This window comes from Abramis brama (genome assembly GCF_963993115.1).
Source record: "Abramis brama genome assembly, chromosome: 21".
NCBI classification, from domain to species: Eukaryota; Metazoa; Chordata; class Actinopteri; order Cypriniformes; family Leuciscidae; genus Abramis; species Abramis brama.
In genome coordinates this window covers 34,299,576-34,314,575 of record NC_139983.1, presented here as the reverse complement: position 1 = coordinate 34,314,575, position 15,000 = coordinate 34,299,576, and the positions used below count along the sequence as shown (strand labels likewise).

General features: G+C 34.0%; 2 protein-coding genes across 5 annotated transcripts in view; one reads left to right on the top strand and one right to left on the bottom strand.

The window, feature by feature from the left end:
• eif2ak4 (eukaryotic translation initiation factor 2 alpha kinase 4) overlaps window positions 1-11,202 on the top strand; it is a 59,417-nt gene extending 48,215 nt beyond the window's left edge. For both annotated transcript variants that reach the window (XM_084096129.1, XM_084096128.1), the window contains exons 35-39: window positions 376-479; window positions 4,279-4,347; window positions 6,262-6,306; window positions 7,110-7,225; window positions 11,013-11,202. In XM_084096129.1, the coding sequence (XP_083952255.1) occupies window positions 376-479; window positions 4,279-4,347; window positions 6,262-6,306; window positions 7,110-7,225; window positions 11,013-11,070 (392 nt within the window). In that variant the 3' untranslated portion in view covers window positions 11,071-11,202. The remainder of the gene's footprint in view (window positions 1-375; window positions 480-4,278; window positions 4,348-6,261; window positions 6,307-7,109; window positions 7,226-11,012) is intronic.
• An 803-nt stretch (window positions 11,203-12,005) lies between these two features.
• LOC311071661 (cysteine-rich motor neuron 1 protein) overlaps window positions 12,006-15,000 on the bottom strand; it is a 58,672-nt gene continuing 55,677 nt past the window's right edge. For all 3 annotated transcript variants that reach the window (XR_014603906.1, XM_084096126.1, XM_084096127.1), the window contains exons 13-14: window positions 14,257-14,435; window positions 12,006-13,409 (exon numbers count right to left, since the gene is read on the bottom strand). Coding sequence is in view for 2 of the 3 variants with exons in the window: in XM_084096126.1 (XP_083952252.1) it covers window positions 13,248-13,409; window positions 14,257-14,435 (341 nt within the window). In the remaining variant the exon portion in view is untranslated. The remainder of the gene's footprint in view (window positions 13,410-14,256; window positions 14,436-15,000) is intronic.

The following is a 15,000-nucleotide window of genomic DNA, read 5'->3' as shown; positions in this document are numbered from 1 at the left end:
TTTAAAAAACTCTAAAGGTTTCAATAGTGTCATTATTCAGCTCTATTCAGTTCAATGTTGATTCAGTTCAATAACTAGTCCATCGATTATGAAACTAGTTAATTTCAGCTATGAGTGTCGTTTTACAGCTCAATTCAGTTCAAAGTTCATTCATTTCAAATCAAAGTCATTGTACAGTGTCAGAAACTCGTGTCCTCTCAAGGCTTTCTGCTTTATTAATTCATTAAAACACATTATCGAGGCACACAGTGATTCGGTATAGTGTAATACTCGCCTCTGCAGACATTACGTTTAAAACCTTGCGAGACCTTGAGTTGATCTGAGGTGTTTCCAGAAGATGTCTGAATGTTTCGATGTTCTGGTGTGTTTGGTCAGGTTTGTCCGAGTCCCACGGGAGCAACGCCGGCGTGTCCGTGAACGTGAACCTCATAACGCCTGAGAAAGTGTCCGCCAGCTCGAGACGGAGATACGAGACGCAGGTCTGTGAACAGTGATCTCACGTCTGACATCATGGGAAACACGGTTTCTTCCTCATCTCATGCCTTTAAGGCCTGTAGGGAACACACAGTCAAAGCAAACACTATTCAGACACTAGATATAATATTTTGTATTGTTTCACTAGTGTGATCAAGACACTATAGTTCATTTATGTGAGTGAGGAGAACAAAATAAAGTAAACTGTGACATATTATACCCAGTAATTCTTCATACAGCGACTACCAGTGACATTAATAAACATTTGGGACCAAAAATGATTCGGACACTTTGAGCTGATCATGTTTTGCTGAAGTGTGTTTTCTTTAATTGCTAATGCTCTTTTTACACACAGACTGAACACAATGAAGCATTGCTTGGTGATTGGTTGAGCTAAACTGGTATTATCTAATTGTGTAGTTAAATTTAACAGCTGACAGATATTCAACATAATTCATGTGTGAGACAGTCTAACAGAAGGACGGACAAAACCAGTCAAATATCAACTGAGTTCTGCTCATATTTTATTACCATTTTCTAAACTATAGCGAATAAATTGTGATAATGTGAGAAATGTTGAAGGAGTCTGAATAAATGATGGTTTGAATGTATGTTCCCGTCACAATCACTCACACTCGCTTGTTTTATTAATTTCACATTAATTCTACAATCCCAGAGCTGCTTTTTGACAAATTTCCCTTTGACGTTTTCACACTCCATTAACCCTCTGAGGTCGACAAACGCGCCGACGCGTTTTGCCGGATTTTCTCCACATTGTAGCACTATAAACTTAAATTACTCCATCATTTATGGTCATACAGAAAAAAGAAATATAAAAAAAGAATCTGTGATATTTCTCCTTTTGTATGTGTCCACTTACAATCAAATCAAAACATTGTGCTTTTGTAAAATAAAGAAAATAAACAGGGTGTGCGTTCTGCCTCTCCGTCGCGGTGAACTTTTTTTTCTTGAGCACGTCTATAAACTGAAACAAAACTCAGCGAATACTTGTCACACATGTATGAGCCATATACCTTTATAAACATTTAAGTGTGTACTTTTAAATGATCGGATTCAAAACGAAAACAAATATTCTCTGTTTAAGTAATTTGTATAAAACCAACAAGATGTCCAGCTTCTCAAACGCTTGCTCATTACAGTTAATTTGGCCACGCCTACTCGCGCAAAAGATATTCACATGCAAATCTCCACATGGAACGCGAACGCGCTCGTTACCTCAACAACAAAACACTTCACTTCACTTTTCGTCGAGTTTGAAAGACGTGCCTGAGCTTACATTGGATTTAGGCTACCTCAGAAGAAGAAGAACGCGATTTGAAGACAAGAAAGATAAGGTAAGAAATTCTTACATAGCCTAGTTTGTTATTGTTGCATAAATGTCACGTTGCAGCTGAACTGTTGCTAGATATATGGGGAATATTATAATATTTAGACCCGTGTTTACTGTGTTTGTGGATATCTGCTCAAACATAGATATGTTTATGGTAACCATAATGTTTTATATTTGAGAGTGATCGCGTTTGAATGTATCATATTTTGCAAGCGATCGCGTTTGAATGTATCATATTTTGGATGAAAGCAAAACGCACCAAACGGCTTCATGTTTTTATTATTATCTCATTTCATATCATCATAACGGATGGAAACATTTGAAGTAACATGATAATCAATATATTTTTCTCTAGCTTCTTTTGGAAGATTTATAGGCTGCTATAGGTTATTTATTGTTATTATTATTTTATCCGCACTGCGCATATACCTTATGCCTACAAGGCACAACAAACCTGGTGTTCATTATATTATATATCGTTGGAAACGTGTGTGTGTGTGTGTATTCTGTGAATTTTAAAAAGGAATTTTAAAAAGCAATTTTAACCAGAAAAATCTAATATTTATTTCCAAAATCGTGCAGGCCTTTCTCTTGATATCAGTATGTTCACTTTTTTTTTTTTCAGGTCCCAGATGCCACTGAGGACTTCAACATTCACATGAGTCTCAGTACGTGAACATGGTAAAGTGAAAATCTTGGAAATGAAAGGTATGTACAATGTTTTTAGGAATGGCACAAAGGTCTCTGTCTTTGAAGTGCTTTTTTGGCATTTGTTGTGTATCTTTGGATTATGTTGTGTTGTAAATAAATCCAAACAATTTAAAAGCCATTATTTTTTAAATCTCCTCATTTACAGTATTGTGCAAGGTTGCTCAGAATGATAGGGGCCTGATAGCTCCTAATAGGGCCGTTAGGGGAGGTTCTTTGTCTTTCTCAGGTGAGAAAAGCTTACATATTAATGAGCTCTCGCATAAGGCTTTTTCACACAAAACACGTCGTAAAATTTTTAAATCAATATATTGTCTTATCTGAATGAGCAGTCAGGGTGATTTTCACATAGTTTTGCAGCAAATATTCTAGGCTACGTCATACAATTTTCAAAAGTCTTGTGAAGAAATAATCAGTATGGGTTTCATGGCCTTATTTCAGTGAGATTTTTTTTTTGTATTTTCAAAAACCACGCATAAATGTCATTATCTCAAAACTACAAACTTTTACATACATGCTGCTGATATATTATTGTAGCAGAGTTTGTGCTGAATACAGTGTAATTAGACTTTAGCCATGAAAATGTCACAAGTAACAGAAATAACCAGAAATGTCAGAGCATGTCAGAACACCTCCAGGGCCCAGAAAACAGCTCAGACCTCAGAGGGTTAAACACAGAGAAAGTCTTGTGTTCATTTCTGCTCAATTGCTGTTTAATTCAGCGTGTGCGAGTCTCAGGACAGCAGAGACGCCCTTCTGATGAAATAATCTTTCATTTTTGATGAGCCATAGAAACATGAACCCCTGCCGTCCTGCGCTCAACTTTATTACACTGCCGGACGAAAGTTTCAAATAATTAGTATTTATAATGATAAAGAGTCTCTTCTGCTCATCAAGGCTGCGTTTATTTGATCAAACATACAGTAAAAATAGTGAAATATTATTCTAGTGTAAATCATCTGTTTTCTATGTGAATATATAGTAATGTGTAATTTATTCCTGTGATCAAAGCTGAATTTTCAGCATCATTACTCCAGTCTTCAGTGTCACATGATCCTCCAGAAATCACTCTAATATGATGATTTTATTATAATAATGAATGTTTCTTGAGCATCAATGTTAAAAAAGGGTTATGCTGCTTCAGATTTTATGATACATTACGATTATTCATGATACAAAAAAAGTAAGATCTTAATTTTTTTGTTGTTAAAATTAATCGTTTTTTTCATCAAGGATGCATTAAATGTATCAAAAGTGACAGTAAAAACATTTATAATGTTACAAAAGATTCTATTTCAAATAAATGCTGTTCTTTTAAAACTTTTTATTCATCAAAGAATCCTGAAAAATAAAATGTATCACAGTTTCCACTAAGATATGTTAGATATGATATATAACTGTTTCCAACACTGATAATAATCATAAATGTTTCTTGATCATCAAATCATCATATTAGAGTGATTTCTGAAGGATCATGTGACACTGAAGACTGGAGTAATGATGCTGAAAATTCAGCTTTGATCACAGGAATAAATTACACTTTAATATATATTCACATAGAGAACAGATGATTTACACTAGAATTATATTTCACTATTTTTACTGTATTTTTGATCAATAAATGCAGCATTAGTGAGCAGAAGAGACTCTTCTCTAAACTTTTGACCGCCAGTGTATATATGATGAAAAGCGTTTGTTTTCTGTTCATTCTCGCTTTATGAACATGAACTGATTCTGTCTTTCAGATTCAATCGCGACTGCAGAATCTGAGCAGCAATTTACAGAACAAGTGCAGCGACATCGAAGTGTTGGCTGTGAGTACATGATGTCATTTCCTGCTGTCAGATCAACACACGAGCCTCAGCGACATCGCATTCAAGGTTTACGTTAGTGGTCGACCAATATATGGCATAGCAGCATATTTGGTGTTTTTAAACGATCGGCTGATATGTTTTTCACAAACACACACACACACACACACACACACACACACACAGTTCTCAGAATTGTAAACAGCAAAGGGTGGCGAACGCTTGTCATCGAGATTTACATCGTTTGCGTATTTAGTTAATTAGTGGTTATGTGGGAATACAGTGGTTTACTGTTATTACAGTTTACAAAACTCCATCTAACTCTGAGTTACGGGTTCATATACGACTGTAGAAGCACTCGAGCTTCACACACACACACACACACACACACACACACACACACACACACACACACACACACACACGTCTGATCAACATCACTTACAGAAACTAAATCTGCGTCATGGAATTAAACATCACATGCACTGCAAATATGTATATATCTTCCTCAGTGTTTTTGTCCGGTGCAAATACATCAAGATACATTTACTCCCTTATTTTCTTAGAAATGTTACAAAATTGATGTTAACAAATGTTAACAAAAACTAAACAAAATTTATTTTAACGCTTAAAACATGAACAAATATGTCAATATAAATGTGTTAAGGTTATTTTCAGACTCATCGGCAGATATTTGTATCAACTTCATTCAAGACTTCATCATTTTGCTTCTCCAGTAAACGTACATTAGACATTTGTACTGAAAAACAAGACAAACAAATTCTTTTATTTTTATTCTATTACTATTGTACTATTTTGTCTGTTTCACTGAGATGATGTAAAGCACACTGGCCAACATGTGTTGTGCTAATCGACATTGTGACATCGACATTGTCAAAGGAAGGCACAGTAAGAGTGATTTCCACATTCTAGTGTTCAGGAGCAGAGATAATCAAGCTCTTTTAATTTGTAAAATGATTGAAAAACTAATGGAAATGACTTTGAAACTTTGAAGTGTTTCTAATTCAACTCGCCGTGTGCTTTAAGAGCTTTTTGAGGAATAAACTGAAGTCTAAAGTCTTAAACTGACCTTTATAAACCCTGCATATGAAAACAAAGAGTCTCGATGTCATGTGACCCTGGATCACGTCACCAGTCTCGAGTCACACGGGTTTATCTGTGGCAATATCCAACAATACATTGTATGGGTCAAAATTATAGATTTTTCTTTTATGCCAAAAATCATGAGGATATTCAGTAAAGATCATGTTTCATGAAGATATTTAGTAAATTTCCTACCGTAAATATATAACACATGTATTTCTGTGAGTGAATGCAGCACAATCGTGAACATTAATGAACAACTTTAAAGGAGATTTTCTCAATGTTTAGATTTTTTTGCCTCAGATTCCAGATTTACAATAGTTGTATCTCGGCCAAATATTGTCATCAATGGACAGATTATTTATTCAGCTTTCGGATGATGTATAAATAAAATAATATTTTTAATACAGGGTGGGCCATTTATATGGATACACCGTAATAACATGGGAATGGTTGGTGATATTAAAGTCCTGTTTGTGGCACATTAGTATATGTGAGGGGGCAAACTCCTCAAGATGGGTGGTGACCATGGTGGCCATTTAGAAGTCGGCCATCTTGGATACAACTTTTGTTTTTTATTTTTTGTTATTACGGTGTATCCATATAAATGGCCCACCCTGTACAATAAAATTGACCCATGTGACTGGTTTTGTGGTCCAGGGTCACATATATTGACTGACTTCTGCCCTGTTAACGCTCATTTTGAGCACTTCCTGTTGACTGGTACGCTGTGTTTACATTGTGTGCCATTGTTCAGATAAGACTCCATTGTGTGTGTGGAAATGACCTTCACACACTCTCATTCCTCCTCAGGTCGATCTGCCCAAGGAAACACTCGTCAACTTCCTGTCCCTCGAGGTTTGTGCCGCCGCCGTTATCATCAGCTATTCTGAGTTCAGGAACGGCATTCCTGTGGAAAACTGAAGCGGAAGAGGGAAACCCTCGCGTCCAGCCTGACCACGAGGAACACACATGATATTACAGAGAATTATGGGATATTTCACTCTAAAACAGACCTTCCCTCGCATTTTGTAACACATCTTTCCCTCGCGGGTCAAAATAACCCAAAGCCCTAAAATTATACTTTTTTTTGTTCAGAAAGCTGATTTTATTTCATTTTGATAATATTTTTTCTATATTTATATTTATTTGCCTTTTAAATTACTAGATTTGATCAATAAATAATAAATAAATAGTAATTTAAGCACATTCCTCACATTCTTTCAACTTAAATTCAAAATAATTTCAATTAATTAATAATAACTCTTTTAATTCAGCTCTAAATATCTTACATTGGGTGTATTTGTCAGTCTCTTGTGGAAAAATAATAATATAAGATGATATTTCCTGACTCTAGATGGCCTTATAGCTCTATATGGAGTATATGAGCTGTTCCTCTGGGTCCTAAAGTCAGTTTCTCTTCAGTGTGCATTCAGAAACACATGTAGACATTATAAAATCATTTTTGGGTAAAGTTTGAGCATTTTTAGTTTGAATTTTGAGCGTTTTTAGTTTTTTTAGGTAATGTGTACTGAAGCATTCCTCACATTCCAAAAGTGGAGTCCACTAAACCACACAGGCTGATTCTGAATATGAATATGAATATGAATGAACTGAACACACATTATGATCAGATATGATTCCTGTCCTCTTCCTCTCAGTTCGACGACGAGGAGCAGTTCAACATCAGTGTGAAGACGCTTCTCTCTCGGCTGCCCAAACAGCGCTACCTCAAGAGCATCTGTGAACAGATCCACCACTTCAAAATATACAAAAGGTACCAGAGTAAAAGTGCATTTACATCAACAATGAGATATAATGCCATATTATCTACAAACAGTGTAGAAAACTTTATTCCAGAATAAATGTTTTCTCAAATTCCATTTTTTTTTCCTTTTCTTTTTTTTCTGGATTCCATTTTTTTTTACACTCTTTCAATGGTTTTAATGGTTAACCAATTTTAACAGTTGAATAACATTTTTGTAATCAAAAAGAATGTCTAATTAATTGAAATCATTAAACTTGTACAAACAAGTTTAACAAAAATAAATAAATAAATAAAAGTTTATAAAAAGTTACGTTTAGAGCCCTATGAAATACTTTTTATTTATTTTTCTCAAATTCCATGAAATTTTTTCCCCAAATTCTGTTTTTTCCATTAAAAGTTTTCTGGATTCCTTTTTTTTTTGACTTTTGGTTAAATAAAATGTTAGTAATCAAAAAGCATGTCTAATTGAAATCATTAAACTTGTACAATTTAACAATAATAAATAAAAAAGTTTATAAAAAATTATGTTTAGAGCCCGGTGAAATACTTTAAAAGAAATTCTCAAATTCCATTTTATTTTTACCAAATTTAGTTTTTTTTTTTTTTTCTGGATTACATTTTCTTTTTTTCTTTTTTGGAATCCATTTTAATTGTTAAATTAAATTTCATTATTCAAAAACATTCCTAATTCATTGATGATATTAAAGTTTTACAATTTAACAAACATAAATAAAGTTTAGCAAAAATTAAGTTTAGAGCCCTATGAAATGCGTTTAATTTTTTTCTCAAATTCCATTATATTTTTACCAAATGTAGTTTTTTCCATTAAAATTTTTCTGAATTCCATTTATTTATTTATTTATTTTAGTTTCAAATTTTTTGGACTCCATTTTAATGGTTAAATTTAATTTTAGTAATCAAAAAAGCATGTCTAATTAATTGAAATCATTAAACTTGTACAATTTAACAAAAATAAATAAAAGTTTATCAAAAAATTACGTTTAGAGCCCTATGAAATACTTCTTTTTTTTTTTTTTTTTTTTTTTTTTTTCTGGATTCCATTTTTTCTTTCTTTGGAATCCATTTTAATGGTTAAATTTAATTTTAGTAATCAAAAAAGCATGTCTAATTAATTGAAATCATTAAACTTATACAATTTAAAAATAAATAAATACAAGTTTAATGAAAATTACATGTTCTATGAAATATGTTTAAAAAAGTTCCTTTTTATTTTTTTTACCAAATTCTGTTTTAAGTTTTCTGGATTTCATTTTAATGGTTTTAATTGAATCCATTAAAAACAACAATTTATTTATTTATTTTTCATTTCTATGAAATGTTTTTGTTGTTGTGTATTTTCATTTTTTCTGGCAATCAAATGAAGGCATAAAGCATTCGTTTAATTAATCTTTTAATCATATGAAATGAATATTGAATCTCCTGTAAGTAGCATTGAGAATGATTCATTTGAGTGAATCAGATTAATTTGAGTGAATCAGTGAATCAGATTAATTTGAGTGAATCAGTGAATCAGATTCATTTGAAAACCCCTGTGATATAAGGCTGTTTCTGGCAGGTGTACGGCATGTAACTCTCTTTAACTAGTATCAGGCGCGTTTTTAAGGAATGTATCCCCTCAAAATGATCGTTTTGTCATGGTTTACTCTCTCTTCTGTCGTTCCTGTATGACTTTAGTTTTTTTGTGGAACATAGAAGATATTTTGAAGAATGTTCCCGAAAGTCCGTTCCCATTCGCTTCCATTGTATTATTATTTTTTTCCATATAATGAAAGTCAGTGGGAACCAAAACTGCTTGGCTACCAACATTCTTCAAAATATCTTCTTTTTTGTTCAGCAGAAAAAAGGAGGAAAAGAAAGTTGGCTAGTATATGTGTGTTTAAAGGGATGGTTCACTTTACTCTCTCTTTTCTGTGGATCACAAAAGATGTTTTTTGTTTTTTTGTCAATACAATGGAAGTCAATGGGGTCCAATGTTTGGTTTCCAACAGTAAAAAAGTGAGTTAATTTCTTTCATTTTTGGGTGAACTTTATGCTATAAATACACTGTTCTGGTTGTAGAAATACGTGATATTGAGTTCTGTGTGTTTGTAATGATATCAGCTAACAGTTTTCCAAGGTTATCCTGACTGTAGTTTAACTACTGTAAATTACGAGTAGCTTTTATCTTGGAAAACGACTGTTTTAAAGTATCCGGGTGTGTAAGAGAGCGTGTTTTGTCAGGTTTCCTCACAGAGACGCTTGTTAACCCGACGGCAGTGTTTCGCCTTTCCAGGCGCTTTTATTCAGGATCATAAAACCTGATCCGAACGATGAAGTTCTTCAGAGGCTCTTTCTCCTGCTCTCCGAAACTCTTCTTGAGTTTCTCTGGAGGAGTGGAAATTCCCTGTGTTTGGGATTCCCTGAACAGTTTTTCCTCATGAGCTGTTTTTCTGGACTTTAGTGTTTATGTAGGTTGTGTTGATTCTCAAAGACCGTCTTTGGAGATTTTGTGGCTCAAATATGGTTTGTGTTCATTTTATTATAATTTTACTACACATTTAACTAAAACGATAGTGTTTTCATGCACCGCTCAGTTGTAATAGCAGATCTGGCTTCTCAGAACTAGACTAGCAGAAAGAAAACACGCGTTTATTTTAGTGCACTCGGATCTATTAGTTTGAGTTTGAGTCAGAAATCTACGCTTTTATTCATATCTATATTCTGAAGGTTTGTTCATATATCACATGATTTATACAACATCTGAATCCTAAAAAACATGTTGGAAATCCATTTTCTGTGTGTTTGATCTAATGATCAAAAGAGAAATCTCTGTATAAACCTGTCAAGATTAACGAACATGACTTCATCCAATGTTCACGTTTCTGTTCTGGAAATTAGTGCATAATTAGATAAAGCCTCATTTACATATTTAAACATGGCATTTCAGAAAACTTGATATAAAACGATTGTCTTGATGTACAGATTAATTAACTGGTGATAGAATGTTAATTATATTAATTAAAATGTTTAATAGATGGACAAAGAGTCAGATAATATACAGTCAGACATCTTTTTATTCTTACGTAGAATCTTGTGATGATTCTCTGATTATGAAGAGCATATTGTGTTCATTTATTGACATTAATCGTCACTTGCTAGATGACCGCAGTGAAATCCTCCAGTGGAGTTTTATATGCGTAATATATCAAACATCCTAATCAATTCACAGGGATTTAAGAACGTTCTTTTCAACAAATGTTAATTCTGCTTAAGTTTGGTCACTCACAATAACTTTTAAGTTATAAAATATGTAGTGTATTCTTCAGAATGTGCTCATCTGCGAATGATCAGTCTGAAAAATTCAATTTAAAATAGTATTTTTGCACATTTTTCATAAAAATAAGTTACAGAATTTTATGTTTATTGATAAAAAAGATATCTTTTTTCACCTCAGCAATAATCTGCCAGTGTCGTCTCTGAAACGAGATCAAACTCTGTCGCTCTAAAGCGTTCAAGATTTACCACAGTTTGAGTTGGAAATTACATTTTCAAGTCTATGCTCAAAAAGTGCATAAATGGATTATAAATACAGCGTAAATATAATTTAGTATTAAACAAATCCCCTAAAAATAAAAAATATTAAATAAAAAAACCCATTTTTTATTTATTTATTCAGACACGCGAAGAGCGCCAGAGGGTTAGTGACGTATTTTCATCAGAATGTGTCATGAATCTTCAGTCTTTAATCAGTGTGTGATCAGCTGGATTGACGCTGGTGTGTGTGTGTGTGTTTCAGGGTCGCTGTGGTCGTTCTTTACAGTTACAGAGACGATTATTACAAGAGCCTCCTCTGATCTCTGCTTTCGCCGCCCGGAGTTTTCCTCCAGCGGATTCAGTGCCGACGCGTGATCGAAGGGTCCAGTGAGAAATCACATCACAAAATACTGTACAGTCCAGAACTGAAGCAAATAAAGTATTTTCCCAAATCCCATTGTCTTGATTTTTCTTTTTACATGCATAAGTAGATGAATTTTAGCATCTCTTTTATGAGCACAGAATAAATTCTCAATCTTATATGCATACAAAAATCAGATTAGCAGAAATGTATTGTTTATAATACCTTGATTTCAGAGTCACATTGATTAATTGTAAACTTTTTCATAATAAAGCTCTAAATCAGAGTTGATATGAACCATAAATCTGATGATATTTGCTATATATTGCTTTGTGAGTATATGTACAGGGGAATCTGTAACGATCAAATAATAACATGTTGATGTGACGAACTGAATTACTGTCAGCGGATGAGTTTCACCGCCACCATTAAAATGACACGTATACGGGTTTAAGATTTTGATCATATCACTCGTCATCGCTCAGATATTTAACCCAGTTGTGCAATAATATTTATGCAAAAGCTCTTTAGCCAAAGGCAATGTTGCAATAAGATCATTCATATTATGCAATGCAGTTGCAATTAATGAACATAAGAGTGTTTTCAGACATGAAGAGCGTTTGTGTTGTTCCGAAACAGAGATTAAAATGATCATTTCTTGGTTCGCTCTTCCAAGGCAACATTTTAAACAATATTTGTTTTTTACAATAGAACAAACATACAAATGAAATAATCAGAATGAATAATCAGAACTGTATTCATGTACAAAATGCTATTATGTATAAAATACATAATTATCCTTCTTAAAGCTAAAGAAGTTATACAGCCAAGAGTTTTTACATTTTCTCTTTGGATTTTAGGTTATTATCGCAAGAAGTGACTCTGGAGAAGCGACACGTTTCACACAATTCATTTTTATTTCAAAAACAGGTGTACATGTTACAGCCGAACAGCGAGAGGATCATATTGACACGCGTGGCAAAGGTCAAATAAATAAGCTCTGATATAAAGCGGACAGACGGTTTACAAAATCTGTACAGCAGCTTTGGGTTTCTCTGCCGACACCACAGACACTTACTACTGCTTAGTATTAATAAATAAATGTGAAAAAATAAATAAGATACTTTCCTCTACTATTTTTTTTATGGTTTTTGTACATTTATCAAACTGCATTCACTCTAATTCTTTCTCTGAACAACAATCAACATGTGATTCATTCAGACTAACACACAATGTTTTACTGAAACCATTTTTCTCTTGGATAGTATGATATCAAAATCATGTAATATAGTCCCATTCGTCACGTAAACAGTCCGTTAACAATCTAAACTGCAAAAAAATGTCTCGTTCTGAATGTCATGAGTATGACATCACCATAATTAACATATGACAGAGTTCCGCCAATCACAGCAGAGATCATTTACATATCTCTTAAAGACACAGTATCAAAAACAGTCTGTCAGAGCAAACAACATGTTAATGTAAATAATTTCTACCTTTTTTGGCGCCAAAAAAAAACCTTGACTTGCATTAAAGAACTTGGAAAACTAGAACTATAGAACTTGGAAAGATATAAACGAAGAAAAAGAGCACTTTAAATACTGATTTCAAGAGGAGCAAATAATGTAAAGTTTCTCCAGGTTTGTTTTTAACAGTTATGAATGGAAAGGGAATTCCCATGTGTGTAAACTAGTTTCACTTCGAGAAATAAAGAGCGATATCTTTGTATTGTGACGTTTGGTTCAGTTCGTTCATGTTACGAACACACGGGAACGTCTAGCGTCGCGTCTCTCGCTCCATCACGACACGAGGCTTAAAAGTGACTAACGATAAACTACAAGTAACACGTATAGAAATGAATAAGCAGAGGTCCGGAAACACACCAGTCCTGTGAGGCCTCGGGATATCTGTGGTCCGTGTGGATTTGCACAGTGCTAATAATCTCTGGTAAAGGTTTCGTCGTGGATCGACACAGAACGGCACGAAACTCCATGTCCATGAAACTGTCGTCCTCGTTGACGCGCGATAAAAACATTAAAGCATGAGATGTCAAGCGTTTCACAATACTGGGTTCTTCCGCTGGAGAACGAAGCTCCTAACGTATTCCCCCGGCTGGAGGATCCGGTTCAGATGCGGTTAGCATCCGTGTCCGTTAGCGAGTTTAGCGCGTGGGATTGTGATCCGCTCCGCCTCCGACGGGAAACTCCCGTTCCTCGAGCTCTGGAACTTGTTCTCTTTGGACGACGGCTCCATGTAAACCACCGAGTTCTTGTTCACGTGTTTCTTCAGGATCACCGTCTGCAGGAAAAACACGCAATATTTGGTTTCATGCAAAATAATTTTCACTCAGACTTGATCAGCTATATTTGGTAGGGATGCACGATATATCGGCCACATTATCGATATCGACCGATATATGTTCATTTTAATGTTATCATTATCGGCCAGGCAAAGAAAATTTGGTCAATATATAAAAGCTGATAAATAATGTATTATTTCCTCCAGCTGAGACGCTTCAGATGCGCACTGTTCAACATGATGGTTTTAAATTGCTTGAAATATGATTGAAATCACTTCAAAAAAGGAAAATACAGTTCAGAGCAACATGTGCAGCGCAAGTCTGTCATATCGGCTACAGAACATTATAATAAGAACATTATAATTGTGTGTTTGGGACGTGGCTTTTAATGATGAGACTAATAATGATGAGATTAAAGATCAGGCTCTCAAATTATATAAAAATTTGGATTTAGATTTATCGGCCAGTATATATCGATTATCAGCTTTCAAATATAAAGAATTATCGGTTATCGGCGAAAAAATTTCATATTTGTGCATCCCTAATATTTAAAAAATAAGGATCATTTTTTATTTGTATAGTGCATTTCACACTTCTTGATGTTAGTGTTTATAATATCTTAACTCTTTCACTGCCAGCATTTTTTATCATTTTCACAAAGTGAATATTTTTTGAATGTATATCTGAACATGCAATACATCAAAAAAAAAAAAAAAACACCTTTTATTCTAGCTTCATGCATTCTTTTTTTTTTTAGATCTACACCTGAGTGTGAGCAGGTTTTATAAAAATTAAAAAAAAAAAAGCAATATTTTGAACAAAAACCTGAGAACTGGAAACGCTCACCTTCTTGGGCGCGCTGTAGCAGGACATCTGGACCCAGCGGTTCCTCTTGTTGACCAGGACGGCCACGATGAGGAAGATCACGACGGCCACGAGGATCCCGGCCAGAATCCAGGCCGCTGATTGGTAGATGAGCGTCATCTCCATCTGACCCGGGAACTCCTTCGAGAGTCCTTTACCGTCTAGAGAAGAGAGCGCTGAGGTCAGAGGTCAGAGAGCATCGACATTCCCAGAGTGCTTTTCACTCCAATCCAATTAAAACACTTACTAAACATGAGTCAAATCATAAAATGTCAAATTAAATAAATTCTTTTAAAAAAACAATACTTGTTTTAAAAATACTTTAATAAAAACAAATAAATAAATCAAACAATTAAAAAATAAAAGCGATAAAAAGTAGCTACTAAATACGGAAGAGGATTAGGGCAAGGCAATAATAAAAAAATAAAACCATCTCGAGATTAAAGTCATTATAATGCAAGATTAAACTCGTTAAATTTCGAGAAAAAAAAGTCAAAATACAATCTTGAGAATAAACTCATTAAATATCGAGAATAAAGTCGTTGTGTTTCGAGAAAAAACTCGTTAAATTTCGAGAAAAAAGTCGAAATACAATCTTGAGAATAAACTCATTAAATATCGAGAATAAAGTCGTTGTGTTTCGAGAAAAAACTCGTAAAATTTCGAGAAAAAAGTCGAAATACAATCTTGAGAATAAACTCATTACATTTCGAGAATAAAGTCGTT